Source organism: Oncorhynchus keta, chromosome 13 (assembly GCF_023373465.1).
Source record: "Oncorhynchus keta strain PuntledgeMale-10-30-2019 chromosome 13, Oket_V2, whole genome shotgun sequence".
Lineage (NCBI taxonomy): Eukaryota > Metazoa > Chordata > Actinopteri > Salmoniformes > Salmonidae > Oncorhynchus > Oncorhynchus keta.
In genome coordinates this window covers 38,537,611-38,559,512 of record NC_068433.1, presented here as the reverse complement: position 1 = coordinate 38,559,512, position 21,902 = coordinate 38,537,611, and the positions used below count along the sequence as shown (strand labels likewise).

The 21,902-nt window shown below is 42.1% G+C and overlaps 2 protein-coding genes across 3 annotated transcripts in view; one reads left to right on the top strand and one right to left on the bottom strand.

Annotated features, from left to right (window-relative positions):
* Positions 1-21,902, bottom strand: part of LOC118392300 (synapsin-3-like) — a 112,771-nt gene that overhangs the window by 41,742 nt on the left and 49,127 nt on the right. The window lies entirely within an intron of this gene.
* Positions 1,507-21,797, top strand: LOC118392299 (metalloproteinase inhibitor 3-like). The gene is made up of 5 exons (XM_035784135.2): positions 1,507-1,794; positions 10,530-10,612; positions 11,576-11,687; positions 15,024-15,145; positions 19,105-21,797. Exons 1-5 carry the CDS (start codon positions 1,665-1,667, stop codon positions 19,300-19,302), a joined length of 645 nt encoding a protein of 214 aa, XP_035640028.1. The 5' UTR covers positions 1,507-1,664; the 3' UTR covers positions 19,303-21,797.

Below are 21,902 nucleotides of genomic sequence, written 5' to 3'. Positions count from 1 at the left end.
AATTAATAGAATATTTATTTGCAGTGTGCCCCTTATTGTACAGTCACAACATGATCTGCGTATGACAGACACACTTTGCCAACAATTACGTCCTTTACTGTTGTTAAACGAAAACAGACAGACAAAGGCCTACTGCATGCGATACACGGTTGCACACACCACTTGTATGTTTTTATGGGCCACATAACCTAAAGGAAGAAAAACTCAAAAAAGAAACATACTTGACCAGTTCTGGGTTGTTAGCTTATTGTAAATGATGTAATTTCCACCAGCTTGCCTGCTGGGCCTGTTCCTATTGAGGTTAACAGAGAGCGTTCTAAAAGGTGATCATGAGAGGGGCTATAGGGTCATAGTTCAGTAGCCTGGGATTACTCTGGCTTTGTTATATAAATCTCTCAACTCTCCACAGATCAGCCTCCACACACAGCGATATCTCCACTCAGGTTCCTGATCCCTTACATAAAAACAGAGGCGAGAAAAAAAACAGATTAAACTTAAATTTGTCTAATTCTAGAGATTGTAGCCAGCGTGAAGGATTTTACCAGCACTCACACTGGGTCACTTGAAAAACACTTCTCTGTCAACTTCAGCATGAGAAGCTTTTGAAAATGAGGCTGGTTGTGAGACTAATGCCAATACGCAGAAGTGATTTTTCAAAAGGTATAAAAAGGGTTCTGTGGTTCTCACAGAGGTGTATTCATAAGCATACACAGTTTTATACGACAGGTGCAAAACTGTCTGGAGTCCAAGTTTTTTTGAACTACATGAAAAGGTATGGTGTAAACAAATGAAGTTCATTACTGCCTAGAATTGAGCTTTGATCACTGACCAGAAAATGCTACAGAAGTTCACCGAACATAAATGGACATTTAGTGGTGAGCCTGGATAAACCACAAAACCATGTCTTTCTGATACACCCAAAGGAAACCTAATTTGTACATGTTGCTGTTTCAAAGTTAACATGAACAAAACATGGTGATAACAACATAAAAACAAGTGGCAAGTCTCCCATTAATTATGATAAATAAATGCTCCTTGTAGGTATGAAACATTACACCAGGCTTATACGGGCATCACTACAGTCCCTGGTTCAAATCCAGGCTGTATCACATCCAACCGTGATTGGGAGTCCCATAGGGCAGCGCACAATTGCCCCAGCGTTGTCTGGGTTTGGCCATCATTGTAAATAAGAATTTGTTCTTAACTGACTTGCCTAGTTAAATAAAGTTAAATAAAAGTTTTTCAAATATGGTTTTCCATTCAATTAGCAATTTCCAGCGGTTTTTACTCAGACTGGAATGTTTCAGGGCTGACAAACGTGAAAAGGGGGAAAATAATATTGTAAAGTCAATTCATTGTCAAGTCAATTCCAATATGTCATGCATCTGTTATTCTTTGCTGACATCATCGACGGCTCGAGTCGTGATTGGCTGTCGTGCCGCGAAATCTGGCGAGGTGGGTGGCGTTCCAGCGTCTCGCGCACTATATGTAATTTGTGACTCGCGCTCCGAGACCCAGTGACAGGCAATACCGGAGAGTACAGTTGGACATACCCACTGAAGCAGACAAGAGCTCAACTCCGGACAGACTTTGAATAACTATTCGGCGAAATAACTTTTTTTGTTGTAAAGTAAAGACAGCGAGGGAGATTTTACGCACTAAAAATGCAGTCCCTCTGTCACCAACTGCTCAGCTTGCTGTTCGTTTTCAGCAGCCTTCAGATTTATCAACTCACAGAGGCTTGCTCGTGTGCTCTGTCGCACCCGCAAGATGCGTACTGCAACTCTGACATAGGTAAGTCGTATGGTTTGTGGCCACCTATGTCTGTTATGCCAACTAAAATATTTTCTCTATTGAAATGTATGTTTGCAGTGGTTTTGTGATATTCTGCATACATGGACTATATTTGAATAAGAAACTGTTGTTAGTATAATGCAACTTTGTGGGACCTACAGTAATGGTTAAATCTCTGCCAAACAAAGTTATGCATAAAATGGAACCATCACCTAAACGCCCATTTAAAAACAGACTGTCAGAATATTCCAGTTTGCAAGTATCAGATGGCTCGTAGGCTAACGGTTTACTACAACAGCACGCTTTCTGAGTAGTCTAAATAAATGCGTCATCTCTCAAATTAGTGAGTCAAGAGAGGCAGCATTACTTTATTTCCCCTTGCTCCAATGAGAGGGAAGAGTTAAATGGGAACGGTATCCATGGAAACAGGTCCCACTGATCATGTCTTTCAGAGCTAAATGACCACTTGCTGAGCAATAAACCAAAACAGAACAGGCAGACAGTAGCCAGCCAAGGGGTTTTACTGCTGACTGAATATTGCACCCATGTGTGGAGATTACCAATGGCAGATTTGAAGTGGAGACTAGCTACTGTTCTTGGATGCTCTTATGTTCAGTTGAGCTTTCCATAAGATGTAAGAGCCAAGACTTAGCTAGGAATGTTAAGCAAGTGCTATTGCAATCAACTTGTTAATTCTACAGTCCTATTGGTATAGCATTGTCCTTCAAGTGTTTGTGCTCTTCTATGAAAGCACATGTTTACTTTCCAAAAAGGGGGCTGATTCATTCTATTCACGCATTTGATATTGGTATAATAAGTATTGGTTATCGACTTAGGTGCACTGGTATTTTCTGTGTTGATACCAGGTATATTTTATTTTGGGGCTGGTCCTCGGACCCACTTGTAGCAGAGATTTCTTTGGCCTCCTGCTCTGAGGGTGGCTTTGTAAAGCTTGTTGTACCTACCACTGGGTCATGCATGCACAGGCTATGCCAGAATAACATTAACTCAGCTGTTGTTATCGAGGAATGCCAGTCCAACCTGAGCAGTGTTATTGGCTAACACTTGTTAAGACCAGGTGGGTCCTGGCGCTCCGTTGTTGCTGCAGGAGACTCATTCCTGAAAAGGAGTAAGGGATTATTTGATAAGCCTGAGCAATAATTAGTGTTGTGGGGGTCTAAAGCAGGAGGGAGAAGGTAGAGTTAAAGAGAGGAGTCCACTGCTATATATACAGTATTAGGACAACTGTGTGCAGCTCTCTTGTATTGTGGAACGGAAATGCTGGCATCAGGCAGAGTGTGGGTTTGACCAGTCATCCACCACACACACACACACCTTTGTCAGACACAGCCATCAAATGTCAGTTAGGGTAGCAAAGAGTGGTCCAATGCCTCGGGGCGGAGGAGAAGTGGACATCAGAGCTGTTCCATGGGCGGAGTCTTCCAACTATGATGTCATGTTTTTTTCTGCAGTGATCCCTAGTCCAGCCAGTGAACTATGACTGAAGCCTGATGAGGTCAGAGGAGAGAAAGCGATGTGTACTTTTCACCATATGGCAACAGTTTAAAAATAATACCCTCACACACACACACACACACACACACACACACACGTGGCAGGTTGACCATTCATGTCAAACACCAACATATTTATGCAAACATTTCCTCAGCGTCGATGAGCATCGCCTCTTATTTAATTATAATTATTGTGGCTTATGCTAGTTAGTGACCTGGTTCCATTGTGTTGAAGATGGTATTACAAATGTTAGTGTCACCCTGTCATGTCCCCTAAATTGGCTCATCTCATTGGCAAGGAGTGGAGCCTAGTGGGCCAGAATCTAGGGCTGGCTTTAATGGCTGCAAGTGCTCCAAATTCCATTTCCAAGGTCTTGGTTCAGCCAGAAGTGCGCCACGAGTGCCTGTAGCGTGCACAGAACTAGGGATGCCTCTTCCCTCTCATTGCAATGGACATTTGTCACAGTAGTCCCGATTAAACATAACACTGTAAACATGCCATAATGCCAAAGCCAGGATTACATTTCATCATGTAGATGACAACTGTAGAGCTATTTTTCACAAGTGGGACAATTGGCCATGGAAAAAGCTTGAGATAATTCTATGGGAGTAACATGCACACTTACTGCCCCCCCCATTTATTTAACTTTATACCCATCTTCTGCTCATTGAGCAATGATGAAGGCTATTGCATTCAGTTAGACAGTAAATGAAGATTGTGTTGGGCTTCTGTTAGGATAGAGCTTTAGTGCAGTTATCATGAACATGTAAGCTTATGACTATTGCATAATTATTATGCAACTGATGACATCTTTAGGCAAGATTTCACATGTAAAATTCCAATAGCTCTTGTGTTGTAAGCCACCTGGAAATGGAGTTTGGCGTGAACATTATGTTTTTGGATAGTGAAGGATAACAGTTATCTCCTGGCAACACCTAGAGTTAAGATGGATATTCTGATTTGTGTCCCCTGGGCATGTCCAAACAAACATGTGGTGCAGTCTTGTCCAAAAAAGCACAAGTCCATTTTCTGGGACGAAACGCAGTTCCAAAAGCTTCATATGGCCTTGCATCACTGGGGTTTGATGAATGTTTTAAGAAAATGTCACCTTTTGATAAACCTTAGTTTCAAAATACCCCTAAAACATACTGTATGCAGATCTATACCTACAAAATATTCCTTATGACAGATATGAGTTATAAAATGTGCATTTATCATCTTTCTTATCCTCATCTTTCCTCCCCATTTCATATGAACATTATTTTCAACAAAGGCTGTTTATTTCATCAACAACCCATTTTTCCTGACTAAAACTATGATAATGAGACGAGATGCCCTGGGAGGAAAAAAACTATTACGAATTACTTTTAATTTTAGTTGACAAATGTGACGAGAATTCCCTGTGACATTTAATTTGACATGGACCAAATTTTCATCAGTTTTGTTCAATTCCAAGCATGCATGCAGAATATTTCATGCTATCCTCTCATTGGCAGAATTCACATATTTCAGTTGCGCAGTCTGATTGAGGTCTCCCACACAGCTCCAGGCAATCACTTCAGTCACTCGTCAATCTTCTGAACTGATGCGAATCCTGGACACTTGACTTGTAACTAACTTCAACTAGAAGGTCTGATTGGTGCTGCATAGATCGTTGTCCTTCTGGAAGGTTCTCCCATCTCTACAAAGGAACTCTGTAGCTCTGTCAGAGTGACCATCGGGTTCTTTGTAACCTCCCTGACCAATGCCCTTCTCCCCCGATTGCTCAGTTTGGCCAGGAGGCCATCTCTTGGTGGTTCCAAACTTCTTCAATTTAAGAATGGAGGCCAATGTGTTCTTGGGAACCTTCAATGCTCCAGAAATATTTTGGTACCCTTCCCCAGATCTGTGCCTTGATACAATCCTGTCTGAGCTCTATGGACAATTCCATCGACCTCATTGCTTGATTTTTACTCTGACATGCACTGTCAACTGTGGGATTTTACATTGACAGGTGTGTGCCTTTCCAAATCATGTCCAATCAACTTAAATTTACCACAGTTGGACTCCAATCAAGTTGTAGAAACATCTCATGGCTGATCAATGGAAACAGTCTCATATCAAAGGTTCTGAATACTGGGGTATTGTGTGTAGATTGATTAAATAAATAAAAATCCTACATTTTAGAATAAGGCTGTAACGTAACAAAATGTGGAAAAGGTCAAGGGTCTGAATACTTTCCGAATCCATTGTAAAGTTTGTATGCGAGAACTATTTAGATGTAAACTTTCAGTTTTTCTGAACTCACTTCAGTCGCATTAAAGGGAAACTTGCACTACCTGGTGCAGGCACATGCGCAGATCAAATACACCACTGGAACGCCGATTAAGCTGTTTACATGTCCTTATCATTCAAAATATTGCTCAGAAAACCAGGTGTTTTAATCAGTGTATGCCTACTTCAATTATGGCCTCATGCTGATTTAAGACAAGGTGTTTACATGACTAATGCCATACTCAGCCTTTTACTATAATCAGTTTAAAATCAAATTAGTGTGAATGTAAACACTCAATGTTTGCTCTTACTTTTATGTAGGCTATTTTTTTTCTCTGACATCAGAAGCTCCATTTTCCCATGGGCGCTGTTATTCATTCATCTCTGTTGCCGCTCTCACACAGTGGTCTGTAAATGCGAGTTGCGATTGCTCCCCCCCCCCGCCCCCATGGTAAAAACAAATGCTATTCGTTGAATATTAGGAGTACAGTAATACTTCTGGCATTTTTTAAAAGCTCATTCTCCCCTTATTACCCTTAAACCACTTATTTATCCCCTTTACGGTGGTGATGGGCAGAAAATCAGAACTGTAAATTGTTTCACCTGTAGCCAAGGCTTTATTGCCTATATGGTTAATTATGTTCGGCATTGGATACAATCTACCACAATATCAACGTTGCCATCTAAGGTATACGAGGGGATAGAGGCCTAGTTGGCCAAGGCTATCTGAATGTGCACATGATGGAAGTTAGGTAGCTTAAATATTCATTATTTAATAGATTGAGAAAAAATGCACTGACCTGACTAGACTAAAATTGTCCTGAATTTTAAAATCGACTGATAACTAACGAAGGACGAAATGACAAATGTGATTAAGACTAAAAAGGTATTAAGGACTAAAGCTAAATCTAAAATAGCACAAGGGTTTTTGGCAGCAAACTTATTTGAGGACTATGGTCAAACGGCTATGGTTAACACACAGTGAATATCTAGATGTGGATTAAAACACAAATGATGACCGTAAGCTCCCCTCAGGTGTAACGCTGAGTGAGGAGAGTGACTCATTTCCACTATCAACTTCAAAGGTGACACTGTAGAACATCAATCATCCCAATTTTAAGAGCCAGAGTTGAGTTCAAAGCCTCCCCGTTGTTTCCTAGGCCCTGCTCCATAATAACTAGCAGCACCAGCTCTAATAGATGTATCAGATAGACATTCTGAATTGAGGAAATTAGGGTACAACAAAGTGGAAAAAACATGTCAAATACCACCTCCAAATAACCCGAGGGTGACTTTACAATCAACGTAAGGAGTTGAACTAGGTCAGCTGATATACGTTCTCGCAATGAACCCTTCCTTGCATTTCTAGACAACAGTCAACCATTTCCTGACAATGCTTTTCTTGCTGCATACGGACAGAGACAGAGAGATTACTTTCGGTGCACAGCAGACCTACTGGGCTGAAACAGCCCATTCACATTGGAACAGGGGAAGGCTGTTTTTCTAAAGCTTTTCATGCAGCAGATTAGCGTTTCGGTCGGCCCTAGCTACACTTTGGCCCTGGTGTTTTAATATCCCAAGGAGCTGAGGTGTCAGGAGCAGACCTTTACAATCTCGTACCGTGCACCGATTCAATATAGGAGATTACTGCTGTGGGTAAGTGTGACTTGGCCTGGGATAATAACCTTGGAGAAACATGTACAGTAGTTTAGCCTGGTGTAAGCTAGTTCTCAGAGTGGTGAGGAGGGAGGTCCTCAAGTTACCCTGTCCGTTCTCTTGGGAGACCTGGTGAAGGAAGCAATGAGCTACAGTTACTATAGGTTGCAAAAACCAATCTTATTCTCTACTATGCTCTTCCCAACTGGCAGAGGGCATAGATGGTCCCATATTATGAGGAACATTACATCATTTGGGATCAGCTCGGTGCATTCAAAGCAGCTTCATTCCATAAGGCCAGTGTTCCTTCCTGTTAAAACAGGTCAAGAGGTGCAAGATTCCCTGAATGTTTGACATGTACACCCTGTTAGACAGGCATAGAGCGTTTAAGCCATCCCTTTTCTACAGACCGCTTAACTTCAAAAATCACCAGTGTAGTCCATGACTGCTTCTGAAATAGTACCCTGTTCCCCATATAGTGCATATCTTTTTAAATCAGACCTACACACGTTGGTTAAGTTGCTTCCATCTCGTCGGTGAACTGGTGCAGACATGACTTTTTTATCCAGGTCAAGTGTAATCCCACTACGGGTGTGGTCAGCTCGAAAAAGAGGAAGAGCACTTAAGAGTGGTTTCTTTTTTGAGTGGAGCACTCAGTGAGTGTGTCATACTAAGTAGCATCGTTTCCCCCCCACACACTCAGATCATGTTCAGAATCAGTCTCGCTCTCCCTCGCTTATCACCACACACACAGTTCACAACTCTGGTTATACACAACCACATTATTTCACCCTATTCTTCCCCTCTTCATATGACCATCTATTTCAACCTTGTCATGGTGACTTTTCCCTCATCACGCAATCTGTTTGCTGCAATCACAATTTAGCCTGAGGTGCCTCAAGATTCACAGGCAAAATGGAAAGCAGGAGGAGGTTTAAACTGCTTGATTGAATTACATTCCCACTCGTGTTGCAATTAGCATTTGAATGCATAGTTTAGTAATCCCATGCGTCGGGGAAGAGATACTGTGCTAAATTAATTCAATTACTTTCTCTGTCATACCCCAGTTACTTCTCCTTATTAAGAAAAATCCATTTACTTTCCACTGGGAATGTATGTCAAATCCACTGCAAAACATTAATATGCATGCGGCAGAAACAGGAGAATAGCACTCGCCTGTAATTGCTATTTGTGTGTTGCAGCACACACAGAGAGAGGACAGGGGGGCACACACACTCTAGAGCTGCAAGAGACGTCTAGCTGCAGTGCCGTTTACAGCTAAACAAACCAGTACTGATCAGGTGGATATCTTGTGCAGTGCTTGGGCTTAGAATTAGATTACATAAACTCACAATTTGGTCATTTCTGACACTGGGGACCAGACCTAGCCTGAAGAGGCATATTGAAAGAACTGTGGTCAGGAGTAAATATAGCTAGCATTCTGAGATCTACTCAGGGACCTTCCCATGGAGGTCAAAAGGGTCGCTGTAGGGAATAACATAAATCCTCGGTCTCACCAGCAGCTGCGGCCTATCACACATTCCACCAGGCAATGACTTCAGCACCACCCAATTAGTGGTTGCCCGCCCAGTGGCGAGCGTATCCCGCCTCAAAGAGCGTTTGGTGTTACTGTTGGACTCTTGTTCAGCGATATGACCTATGACTCCTACGCCTAATAACAGTTGAAGGCTCAATGCAAAGCTCTTTGGAGTTGGAGTCTTATCGTTTTGGGTGGGGAAAGCAGTCTTTGCAATGGAGTTTAGGTTTTAAGGGGAAGGCAGGTTTTTGGCTACTGGCTTCTGAAAATAGTTTGAGGGATCAGTGCATCAACATCACATAAGGAGGGATCAGAGTAGCATAATGTTTCATATATTCACAATCGACAGTAATAGTGCCTTTGCTCCATACAATTACATCAGTGAAAGTACCATCCATTTGACTCTGCATAGCAGAGACTGGTTAGGTAACAATGCTTTGAGGCTCATAATATGCGAGTTGATAGATTAATAGAGCAGATGTCCTTGGGTACATTAGTCACCAAGAACACAAGGAGAATAGATAACCCAAATAGGTTGAACATAATCGATGCCTTCTACATGGATGTAGAAGCTATCACATTGGATGGCTGATGCTCTAGTCATTCCAAACTGGCAGGTGAAAATGTGAGCTCCATTGAAGGTGTTGATGTCACCTCACCGGCATCTTCTAGGATACTTTTCTATTCATAAACCATCACGATTACTGCTTGTCCTTTAGACTCCCTTTGTGTCTGGGACTTAAATACATACTATGATGTTATAAGAGATGTTACAGTACATCCCTTCACTCCATCTAGAGGAGTGAGACATGCTTCCCTTTTCTCCCCCCTCACAGCCTCGAATGTGAACCTCAAAGGAATGTAGAAAGAACATTCCGGAGAGGAAAGATAAACATCCCCACCATTAGTTATGTCTGTGGCTGTCAGGCTGCGGGGAGCAGGTGAACTTGACTCAAGTCGACTGCGCCTGCATGTGGACTACCCTTTCACTACCCATTCTCCCCCGGGGGGCCCCAGAGCGCTGATACAAGTACTCTGGGGAGGACCCGATTCACTAGCCTAAATGAGGCCTCGTTCGTAAGCCGATTTTCCCCCTCACAATGGACCCCACTTACTTTAAAAGGAGCGAAAGCAAACAAGGTGATTCCACAGCCAAACTGTGTCCCCTAGCCGCTGTTTACATGAGGGTGTGCAGCACTGATAAGATCTTTTTCCACCCTGTGCTGAATGTAAAGAAAGGAGGTTGTATAAAACAGTGGAGACTCATGGTTTTACGATACAAGGATAAGGCAGAAGGGAGGTAGTAGTAAAGCTGTGGCCACATTTTCACTGTCCTGAAGAACTGCTTTGGCCTCAGTCAAATTCAAATGCTAGACCCTAGCCTTCCATTGGACTTGTTTGCCAAGCAGAAGCAATCCATAAAAATAAATTAATAGATTATAAACTGAGCCAAACCCTTCCAAAGTCTTCCATGGGTCTCTCCTCTAGGGGCTGGGTTTTTAAATAGGCTTTGGAAAAGCAATGAGCAGCCCAATGCATTCTAGGGTCCTAATCGGGAGGGACTTCTAGCTAAAGCATCTGTAAGGGTGATATGTTGAACACATTGTACTTACTACTGTATTTAGGCTCCTCTTTTTGATGCTCACACAAACATCAGCCTGGCTCCAGGTGTCAGGGACAAGACTTGCTCTGATGTGACCTAATATGCTGGATTTGGCAGCTAGAGGATTTCTGTCCATTGCAAAATTGACTAATTCTGTTCTTCTGTCTACAGTGATCCGTGCCAAAGTGGTGGGCAAGAAGTTACTGAAGGACGGGCCTTTTGGCACCATGCGTTACACGGTCAAACAGATGAAGGTAAGCCGTCATCGCATCGTTCAGCCAGAGTTTTTCATAATCTGGCCCATACCTTGAAGAGCATAACCACACAAGGCTATATGAATCACTAACAAGTTCATAGGCTTTGAAACTAGGAGACCAGTTTTAACACTGTAGGCCTACTAAAATGATAAGTGTATGACTAGGCAACTGCAGCAGTATCACTTAAGTTATAGTGCAATACCTAATTCTTATAACCAAAACATGAGTTCACAGATGCTGTGAAATGGCCAAGCTTTTCCATTAAGTGCCACAAGAGTATGTTACAGAGGATTAGACATTGTTTTCATCATCACCTTTAAAGCTTGGCCCTGTGGCAAGAAGGTTTGGCTAATCCAAGTTAAGTGTGTTTGAATATTTGTTTGGCCAAAGGAATCCAACGTAGTCGTAATGGCCTAAAGACAATCGCCTCAGTAAATAAATCATGAAGAGTGGGCTTTGTTGCCCCTAGAAACATTTTCCCAGAAATCCCCCGTTTTAGGTCCCAATGGCTCGCCTCTTTCACGGCTTGTCCTGTTATTTCCAAGAATAGCAGTGTCTAAACAGGGATTTCCTGTTGTTCCCAGACAAATAAATCACGACGGACCAAACAACAAATCCCAGGGCAAACATTTACTTTGTCCGGCAGCGTTTGTGTTCCCCGCACCTGAACTCAATGGGTGGACCCACGGTTCAACCCCAAAGTCACGTCTTCATTATGTCCTGTAATTATGTTCATTTTCATGTGGTTAAATGATAGCATCAGTGGCCTCTTCCTCTACTACACTGAAATATTGGAAGCAATATCATTATACTGCGCTTGTTTATTGTTGTGGAATCCTGACAACTTCGAGAACTCAATAAATCCAGTTGCGTCAGAAGCAAGAACGAGTGCCAGAGGAGTGCTCTTCATTCCAGATTATAATCGTTATGACATACTGTTTGTCATGGTCTGTTTTGCAGATGTACAAAGGATTCAACAAAATGCAGCACGTTCAGCACATCTACACAGATGCATCTGAGAGTTTGTGTGGAGTCAAGTTCGACATCAACAAGTACCAGTATCTGATCACAGGTGAGTCAATATGCCACCATACAGTACCACTGATCTGTACTTGGCGGGCTGCACAGTTGTCATGGTGGTGCCAGAAACAATGTCTTTCCATTAAGAGCTATTAATAAGCAATAAAAAAAACAGCCTCACGAGCTGCCTCAGGAGCACATTACCAAAAACAAATTAGCGAGGCAAGCAAGCACATCAGTGGAGTTGATGCCAGCTTGTTCTCCCAGGCCTATTTCCCTAACTCCCTCTCTGTAGCACGTCCCACAACAATGGCAGCGTTGCTAACAGCAGCCCCAGTTTTTTTGTTTTGTTTAAATGCAACCCCCTCCTCCCTGAAGACTTCTTGACTGCTCTGACACAAACTTTCCCACTATATATAACCTCGTGTCTGTGAGAGACGATAGAGGCGGGAAGCATTTCCTTCTCCTTCGGGGCGTAAACAGCAGAACTTTCTCTCCTCTCTTATAATGAACAGTTCTAGCGAGAAGGTCTGGCATTTCAAGTGCAGGAAGGCATTTATCAAGTTCAACTTCAATTCATTAGTTGTATGTACAGGTACATCCAACGAAATGCTACCTTGCATGAATGCACAGTTGAAGTCGGAAGTTTACATACACTTAGGTTGACTCATTAAAACTCGTTTTTCAACCACTCTACAAATGTATTGTTAACCAACTAGTTTTGGCAAGTTGGTTAGGACATCTACTGTGTGCATGACAAGTAATTCTTCCAACAATTGTTTAGACAGATTATTTCACTTATAATTCTAGTGGGTCAGAAGTATACATACACTAAGTTGACTGTGCCTTTAAATAGCTTGGAAAATTCCAGAAAATGGTGTTATGCTTTCGAAGCTAATTGACATTGTTTGAGTCAATTGGAGGTGTACCTGTGGATGTATTTCAAGGCCTACCTTCAAACTCAGTGCCTCTTTGCTTGACATCATGGGAAAATCAAAAGAAATCAGTAAAGACCTCAGAAAAAGTCTGGTTCATCCTTGGGAGAAATTTCCAAACGCCTGAAGGTACCAAGTTCATCTGTACAAACAATAGTACGCAAGTATAAACTGCACAAAGCCTTCATACCGAAGGAGACGCGTTCTGTCTCCTAGAGATGAACGTACTTTGATGCGAAAAGTGCAAATCAAGCCCAGAACAGCAGCAAAGGACCTTAAGATGCTGGAGGAAACAGTTACAAAAGTATCTATATCCACAGTAAAACGAGTCCTATATCGATAACCTGAAAGGTCGCTCAGCAAGGAAGAAGCCACTGCTCCAAAACCTCTAAAAAAGCCAGACTACGGTTTGCAACTACACATGGGGACAAAGATCATACTTTTTGGAGAAATGTCCTCTGGTCTGATGAAACAAAAATAGAACTGTTTGGCCATAATGACTATCATTATGTTTGGAAGAAAAAGGGGGAGGCATACAAGCTGAAGAACACCATCCCAACCGTGAAGCACGGGGGTGGCAGCATCATATTGTGGGGGTGCTTTGCTGCAGGAGGGACTGGTGCACTTCACAAAATAGATGGCATCACGAGAACAAAATATTAGTTGGTTAGATTGAAGCAACATCTCAAGACATCAGTCAGGAAGTTAAATCTTGGTCACAAATGGATCTTTACAAATAGACAATGACCCCAAGCATACTTCCAAAGTTGTGGCAACATGGCTAAAGGACAACGATGTCAAGGTATTGGAGTGGCCACCACAAAGCCCTGACCTCAATTCTATAGAAAATCTGTTGGCAGAACTGAAAAGGCGTGTGCGAGCAAGGAGGCCTACAAACCCGACTCAGTTACACCAGCTCTGTCAGGAGGAATGGGCCAGAATTCACCCAATTTGTGGTAAGCTCGTGGAAGGCTACCCAAAACGTTTGACTCGAGTTAAACAATTTAAAGGCAATGCTACCAAATACTAATTGTGTATGTAAACTTCTGACCCACTGGGAATGTGATGAAAGAAACAAAAGCTGAAATAATTCATTCTCTCTACTATTGTTCTGACATTTCACATTCTTAAAATAAAGTGGTGATCCTAACTGACCTAAGACAGGGAATATTTACTAGGATTAAATGTCAGTAATTGTTAAAAACGGAGTTTAAATGTATTTGGCTAAGCTGTAAGTAAACTTCCGACTTCAATTGTGTGTGGAGTATGTCAGTGTGGGTGTGTGCGTGAGCGCATGTGTGCTAAGGTGTGGAGAGTCAGCGCAAGTGGTCAGTCCAATTCAAGTGTTTGGCAGTCCGATGGCTTGTAGATAGAAACTGTCTCTGAGCCTGTGAGTTGCTATGAAGTTGGAGACCAGTTTAGTGAGACCTAAGGCCGCCATACTGTTTAGCTGTGTGTTGAATGTTTCCATCACTACGTCCCAAACCTGTAAACATGCCCTACAAAGCCAATGAAACATGAGGAAGGAAATCACCCCGGCAACACAAGTGTGTTTATTGTGGCTGGGTGATGACATCACAGTCATCCAGGCCAGGCAGCAGCTCTAGCTCTGGTTTGGGGAGTGAGCCTGTAATTGGGTCTTGGGTCATACTGTATCAGGACTCAATTACAGCCATGTTAAATACGTCAAGGCCTAATAGATTAGCTCCACGGGTTGAGCTTTGATCAACCCAGAGTAAGAGCATGGCCACCTGATTAGCTTTGAAGAGGGATGCCGCACTAGCCTGTTCCCAGATCTGCTTATGCTGTCTTACCAACAACAATTTAGGAACAGGCTAATGCCGCTCTCACCATTGTCTAATAACTTTGCCATAGACGCCAATAATCCATATGGAAGTCGTTCTAAGAGTTGTGTGTTTGCCAGCTTTCAGCTCAGTGTGATGACAACAGGACAGTATAGCACTGGCAATGGATAGATGCACTGTTACAAACAACCATGCTGTTTGAGTGCTAGCTGGCGGGCTACAGTGTAGGGTGAACCTACCTAACCTAAAAATAGAAGCCTAATAGAAACATAAAAATAGAAGTTAGAAAACCTTTTAAGAATTCTGAAATAGGGGTGTTGGTTTAATATGGGACCTACTGTACAAGATGGTCTTACCATAGTTGAAACGCTTTGGACCACTTGCTTGACTGGTGTATTTATGCTAGGCGAGGTATGGCAATTATACAATTAGCCAAAAATAGGCTAAGAATGACATCTGGCTCTTTGGACATCTGACTCTCTCCCATGGCATTTGGGAATATGACATGAATTGTTTTTCAGTCTGTTTTCATGGGGAAACAAACAAACCATTGTAATGAATGTTTTCTAAGTCATGAAAAAAAAAAATTCACGAATGATGTAATGCATAACAAAAGCTGATCTGTAACCAACCCTCTCTCCCCCTCAGGCCGCGTGTTTGACGGCAAGGTCTACACCGGGCTGTGTAATTTCAACCAGCCATGGGAGCGCCTCTCGCTGGCCCAGAAGAAGGGCATCAACCACCGCTACCAGCTGGGCTGCAACTGCAGGGTGAGTGGCAACAACTGCGCTCTCAGGGAGAATATGGATGAAGTGGCTCCCGGGGAGAATATGGATAAGATGGATATGTATAAGGAAGCTAAAGCAACCCAACAGCAGCAGAGCCAAGATGGAGGAGTAGGAGCCAAAAAGAGGGGCAGAGGCAGGCATAACACCCTGCTTACTGCAAAGCATACCATCCTGCTCTGAGCATCTCTGTTCCTCCATCTAGAAGACATCTTACCACAGAAAATGACAAGGCACTTTATAATCTCCATATGTTATTAGATATCGGATATTGGTTGTGTTCATTTTATGACCATAATAATTGCTTTAGTGGCCTTGCATATATTGTGTCAAATAGATTATGCTGATAAAACTGCAACCAATTATGAAATCATTGCGAAACCATTTAAAATGTTTCCCTCTATCCTTAAGTGTAGTACAATACAATAATGACTATCAAAATATATACCAAATCATTGATTATGTTTTTGTAACTTTTCTGATTGTAGGGACATACTTTTAAATTCCTGACAGTGGCTGACTGATATAATGTAAGCTTTTAGCTGTCCCCTTTCCATTTTGGCATCCGAACGGATAATACACATCCATGAATGGAAGTGATGAGAGAAGGAAAGACAAGGAGAGAAAAGAGATTTATAATGATCTTTGAGTTATTACATTTAACTACACCGGAATCACTTTGCCTGTTATTCCAAAGCCTGAATTCCGCGCTGGGACGGATCCCCTTTATGTGGAACCTGCTCCTGTGCAGCTCCAATCCAGGCTCATAAATATCCTACTGTACTGCATGGCTCCAGACACACCATCTGGTCTGCCCATCACCGGCTCCCGTCACCAGCAATAAGTGCATTGCCAGACAGGAGACCGGAGTAGCTACACAGTCAAAATGCCGGCTAACACCTTTCAAACTGCTCACACCCAAACTGCAGAAAGGGTTGTAATGTTAAGACACGTTAGACGTACAGTGAGTCTGAGGCCAACGCAGAACAGTGGAGGGGAATGTATGACTGACCAAACATGGCAAGTCATCATCAGAAATGAGAAACACACTTGGACAGAACTCGCCATGGTAGAAGCGTTTTTCTTTTAGTTTATTGCCCATTTCAGTTCAACCGTCATCTTTAAAAATCGGGGGGAAAAAACAAAAACACTTGTGTAGCAGCATCCTATAGCTAGAACACAACACCTCATTGTGTGAACCCCTATGAACCAGCATGCTTACTGTCTGAGAAGACAAGTCAGACACAGGCAGTGCAGACACAGCCATCTGTGGTTTTATATCAAGTGCAAGAATCTCCTAGAGTGCGAACGTCACACTTCACCGACGCTCCCGCCAAAATCATTAAAACCAGTTTGTCATCCTTTGCATTCTTCAACAAAAGATGATTTACAGCTAAGGAATGCAGGAAGCATGTGAAAATAATACACTGCAGTGCATAAATAAACCATTGGCGTCAGTAAATGATTAAAAAGCCAACTGTCCATAACAGCCCTATGAACACCAGAACCAGATAAACTTCACAGAAAATGCTTGCGCCATAAAGAATGCGTTCAGCTTCACCCATATTCCTCAAGCTCTCTGCTGTAGATTCCTCTGACTCGTTCATTACAGTACACACAGCCTTTACTGAAACACCTCTTTGGATTTCTCTAAAACAGAGTATTTTGTCAGTTTCAAATTTTTCACCTTTAAAGACATTTGGCAGGCTATAACGGTGCATTTGGAAAGTATTCAGACCCCTTGACATTTTCCACATTTTGTTATCTTAGAGGCTTATTTTCAAATGGATTACATAGTTTTTCCCCCCTCATCAATCTACACACAATACTTGTCCTATCAAAGTTGCACAGAAATAGGTTGGGTAAGATAGTCAGGACTTGCAGAAAAATCATGGGGCAGCAACAGCAAGAACTCATCCCTCTACCTGGACAGAGCCCTCCATAAGGCGAATAAAATTGTGGTTGACTCTTCCCATCCACTCCATCCTGAATTCCAGCTCCTTCCCTCTGGCCGCAGGTACAGACTAAGGTTAAAAAATAAAAATAGGGCCAAGTACTCTTATTCCGAATTCAATTCTGCAACTTAACATTTGGACTAATTGCACTTTGACTATGAAACTGCATGTACCCTGCCTATTTGTTTGTAAATATCCTTTGATATTTATTTTACATTTTTGGCACACCTATACTTGGAGAGTTTCTCCCAATCTCTGCAGATCCTCTCAAGCACTGTCAGGTTGGATGGGGAGTGTCACTGCACAGCTATTTTCAGGTCTCTCCAGAGATTGTCAATTGGGTTCAAGTCCAGGCTCAGGCTGGGCCACTCAAGGACATTGAGATTTGTCCCGAAGTCACTCCCGTGTTGTCTTGGCTGTGTGCTTAGGGTTGTTGTCCTGTTGGAAGGTGAACCTTCGTCCCCAGTCTGAGCGCTCTGGAGCAGGTTTTGATCAAGGATCTCTCTGTACCTTGCTCAGTTAATCTTTCCCTCAATCCTGACTATTCTCCCAGTCCCTGCTGCTGAAAAACATCCCCACAGCATGATGCTGCCACCACCATGCTTCACCGTAGGGATGGTGCCAGGTTTCTCCCAGACGTGATGCTTGGTACTCAGGCCAAAGTTTAATCTTGGTTTCAACACACCAGAGAATCTTGTTTCTCATAGAGTCCTTTAGGTGCCTTTTGGCAAACTCCAAGCGGGCTTTCATGTGCCTTTTACTGAGGAGTCGCTTTGATCTGGCCACTCTACCATAAAGGCCTAATTGGTGGAGTGCTGCAGAGATGCTAGTCTTTCTGGAAGATTCTCCCATCTCCACAGAGGAACGCTGGACCTCCGTCAGTGACCAATTAGGTTCTTTGTCACCTCCATGACCAATACCCGATTTGCTCAGTTTGGCCGGTGGTTAGCTCTAAGAGGTTCCAAACATCTTTAAGAATAATGGAGGCCACTATGTTCTTGGGGACCTTCAATGCATTTTTAAAATCAATTTTAGATTAAGGCTGTAATGTGGAAAAAGTCCATTGGTCTAAATACTTTCCGAATGCACTATGTGAGAAGGAAATGAGAAGTTTAAAGGATGTTGACGGAATTGCAGTGCAATACAGATTTCTGCCCCTTTGGTTCTCCTCCATTCCCTTTGGAAAAACTACAAACTAAGTAGGGGACTTTCATTTCAGAGGCTAGCAATTAAATGTATATTTGACCTTATGTACGGGAAAGTATATTTGAATTGTAACCATTCATTTTCATCCATCCTGTAGAGCAAGGGTGGGAAATTCCAGTCAGAGGGCCTGATTGGTGTCAAACTTGTTCTCCATCCCTAGCAAACACAGCTGAATAATCAAATTGCATTCTAAACTGAAGATCATGATTAGGTGATTAATGGATTCAGGTGTGTTAGCTGGGGCAATACTGTGACACCAATCAGGCCCTCGGACAGGAATTGCCCACCCCTGCTGTAGAGCAAGGAGTATGAAATGCATTAGTTTCTAAATTGTAATATAATCAATTACAAACTACAAAAACTTGACTCACTCACCCTTTGCTGATTCGACCCAATTATCTGGAGGGATTTCTACTTAAATCACTTTCTCCTAATCAATATCTTATTCTCCACAAATGAAGTATTGTGTACAAGATTATGCATTGCTTCACCTTTTCCTGAAATGCTAATTCTGTCTTGGCCTTGTTCATTTACTGCTGAATGTAGACTCACTGTGCTTTGAATTGGTCAATATTTAAAAACAATTCACAGAAAATGAAACATATCCTAAAATCTCTCACATACCCTAAATCAGAATTTTTGTTAATCAATAAGGATACAATTGAACTTCATTCAAGACTAACTGTAAAACACAGTGAGCCTTCACCAGTACGCTGTAGCATTACTCGATAAAATGTTCCTGCTTTAAGGCTACATCTGTAGTTTCGCTTCTTCCCTCTGTAGATTAAGCCCTGCCACTACCTGCCCTGCTTTGTGACCTCAAAGAACGAGTGCCTGTGGACGGACATGCTGTCCCACTTCGGCTACCCCGGCTACCAGTCCCGGCACTACGCCTGTATCCAGCAGAAAGAGGGCTACTGCAGCTGGTACCGGGGGATGGCCGGCCGTGACAAAACCACCATCAACTCCACCGACCCCTGAGTGTAAACCACAACCAAGCCCCAAACCATAGCAACTGAGTTTCTTCTCATCCTCACTCTTCTACACCTTTCCCAAACTCCACAACTCCCCTCGTCAACAAGAGTATTACAGAACTCTTAAAACGTACAGTACTGGCCCTGAGCGACCACTCCCACGCCCTCTGACGAAATATACAACTACTAAAATAAATCAGTGCCTGGCTGTCTCATAGAAGTAGCACTTCTGATGTAAACAATACCTTTTTTGTTTCATGCTGTACATTTGTTTCTCCCACCTTCCTTTTCCTACATTTCGCGAGCTATCAATGAGCAGAAATGAGACTTCCTTCAGAATGCAATAACAATGGCCCTCTAAAAAGCAATACCTTTTTCAAACCATCCTAAGGCTTATATGGGTGGGATGGCATTTCAGCGCTGCAGTTTCAAGCAATCCATAATGGTTGAAAATTATCCTAATATTAAAGTGTGGCGTGCAAACAGTATCAACAAAGCTCCTGCAACAATGTTATTCTCAACACAAGTTATGCACAGTAACCAGACACATTGTCACCAGTACAAGGATAATGCCAACACGAGGTATGACCTCAGAAAAGCACTCTTCCTCCAGTCACACAATAGATATTTAACAATGATTTTGAAATCACACGAAAGTGTATATGTTCACAGTTTATACTGTCAACATGTCTATTTATATGAATGATGTAATCTTTGCCACCCTGACTGCTTGCACTGTAAAAGTTTATTCTTGGTTGTATTAAATTGCATTTACATTTGAGTCATTTAGCAGATCACACTATATGAATGCGTTGCTGATATCGGACAATTGAGTTGAGCATAGCAATATTGGTCTCTAACCACAACTAAGAATGACCCTTACAGCTCAAGCACAGGGGATTCTTAAATCTTTCAGAGACATGAATGCAAGTTATTTAATTTTTTTGCTGTATATGATAAGTTACAAAATAATGAACAGTTGACTCGACCAAAACCTCTGTAGTAGATATTTATCGGTGTTTGTCAAATCAGACGGTATCCATGCAAATACTACAAACATCCTACTACAATAGCAAATGTAGATATACATCTTTATCTGGCCAAAACTGTATTACCATCAATACCCTGTTTCGCTATCATGGAGGACCAGAATCCCAAATTGTGTTTGTAAAGCATTGACTTAATGTTAGTTCTGTGTTAGATCCGCCTTCAGCAGATTTTGAATGATGGTACTTTTGTCCAATCACAGTTCTCCTTCTGGTTCTCACGAGGTAAGGAACTTTTTTCACTGCATCAGAGTTTAAAGCAGATGTTTCAGACAAAGTGTTTTCAAAAATGTATACTCCATTTTTGTAAGTATTTTAACCATTTCAGATTAAACTGATGAAAATAACACTATTGTCACTAAACTCTTCTACTTTGAGTTTTCCAGTTCAGTATCTTCAGTCCATTCCGTCAGAAACAGAGATGCCTCAGCAGGAGTGAGAAGTCTTTGCCCAGTCTCGCAGCTATGCCCACTTTTCCATTATGTTCAGAAAAGGCCATGCCAAGTTGGTGTTGAACAGAATAGAGTAACAGCCCTGACATGCCAGGTTTAGAAGGAAATCCACTCAAATATAGTCAGTCAATTTATTATACATGTAATCTATTATAATGTGAGGAACTCAAATTAAATCTAAATCTTTCCTCCTCCACAAGGCACTTCTTACATGAAATGCAATTATTTCAGGCACTATATTTACAGAAAGTCAGCGTTCTTTATATCATTCAACAATGTAGAACAGAAAATTATATCAAAATAATGCCGAATTCGACATCTGCGACCATTTCAAAAGGAGAGGAGGTACATCAGTCTCATCAGGTTTCCCCACTGCTGAGCTTCTGACACCTCCAGGCCTTGGCTGAGCTTGAAACACAATCCAGAGGCAGATCCTCAGTCTGATAGTGGTCCTATGCCCACAGCAATATCACAAAAGCCTCAACGTTCCACATCAGCAGCACTTTTTGTTACCCTCAGACAGTTTAAAAGTAGAACTGGTTTAGCATTGAAAGAATAGTGGGCTCAATGAGTGTAGCCCGATAGTCCCGGACGATGTAGATCCATCCACTCCATCCTTTAGTAAGAATACTGGGAAGGTTTCCTCAGCCTTCATTGACACACTTCTCTGGTTGTCAGTCTAGAGTTGTTTCCCTCTACCAAATCTCCCATCTCCCTGGTTTTGCAAGGTTCACTCTCTTTGGCCTTGGCATCTCTGCATCTGTATTTTTTTGTGGTTCATGTTTGTGTAAATATACTGTCTGCTTAACCCAGAAACACTTGGTCAAGTCGATCCAGAGAGCATGAAAAAGGAAGCTGGCAAAAGGCTGTGTACCATGTGTGTGTGTATACACTGATTCCTAAAAAAGGGGGGTGAGCGAACGTTTCCTTGTAGGGGTTGCAGAAACCTTTGACTTCATTTCTGTGTTTTATATTTTTATAATAAAAAGATTTAATGAAAAATGGACTGAGTTTGCATCGATTCTTGTGCTGTTGATTTCTTGAACTGAAAGTAGCACACTAGGTCATGATTCAAGCTCAGTATTTTATCACAGTCAAGGCAAATTTGG

Excerpts from the sequence above, each read along its gene's own strand:
- LOC118392299 (XM_035784135.2), top strand. The coding sequence starts at position 1,665 with ATGCAGTCCCTCTGTCACCAACTGCTCAGCTTGCTGTTCGTTTTCAGC. Across the intron at positions 10,613-11,575 it reads ACACGGTCAAACAGATGAAG|ATGTACAAAGGATTCAACAA; the intron begins GTAAGCCGTCAT and ends TCTGTTTTGCAG. Across the intron at positions 15,146-19,104 it reads AGCTGGGCTGCAACTGCAGG|ATTAAGCCCTGCCACTACCT; the intron begins GTGAGTGGCAAC and ends TTCCCTCTGTAG.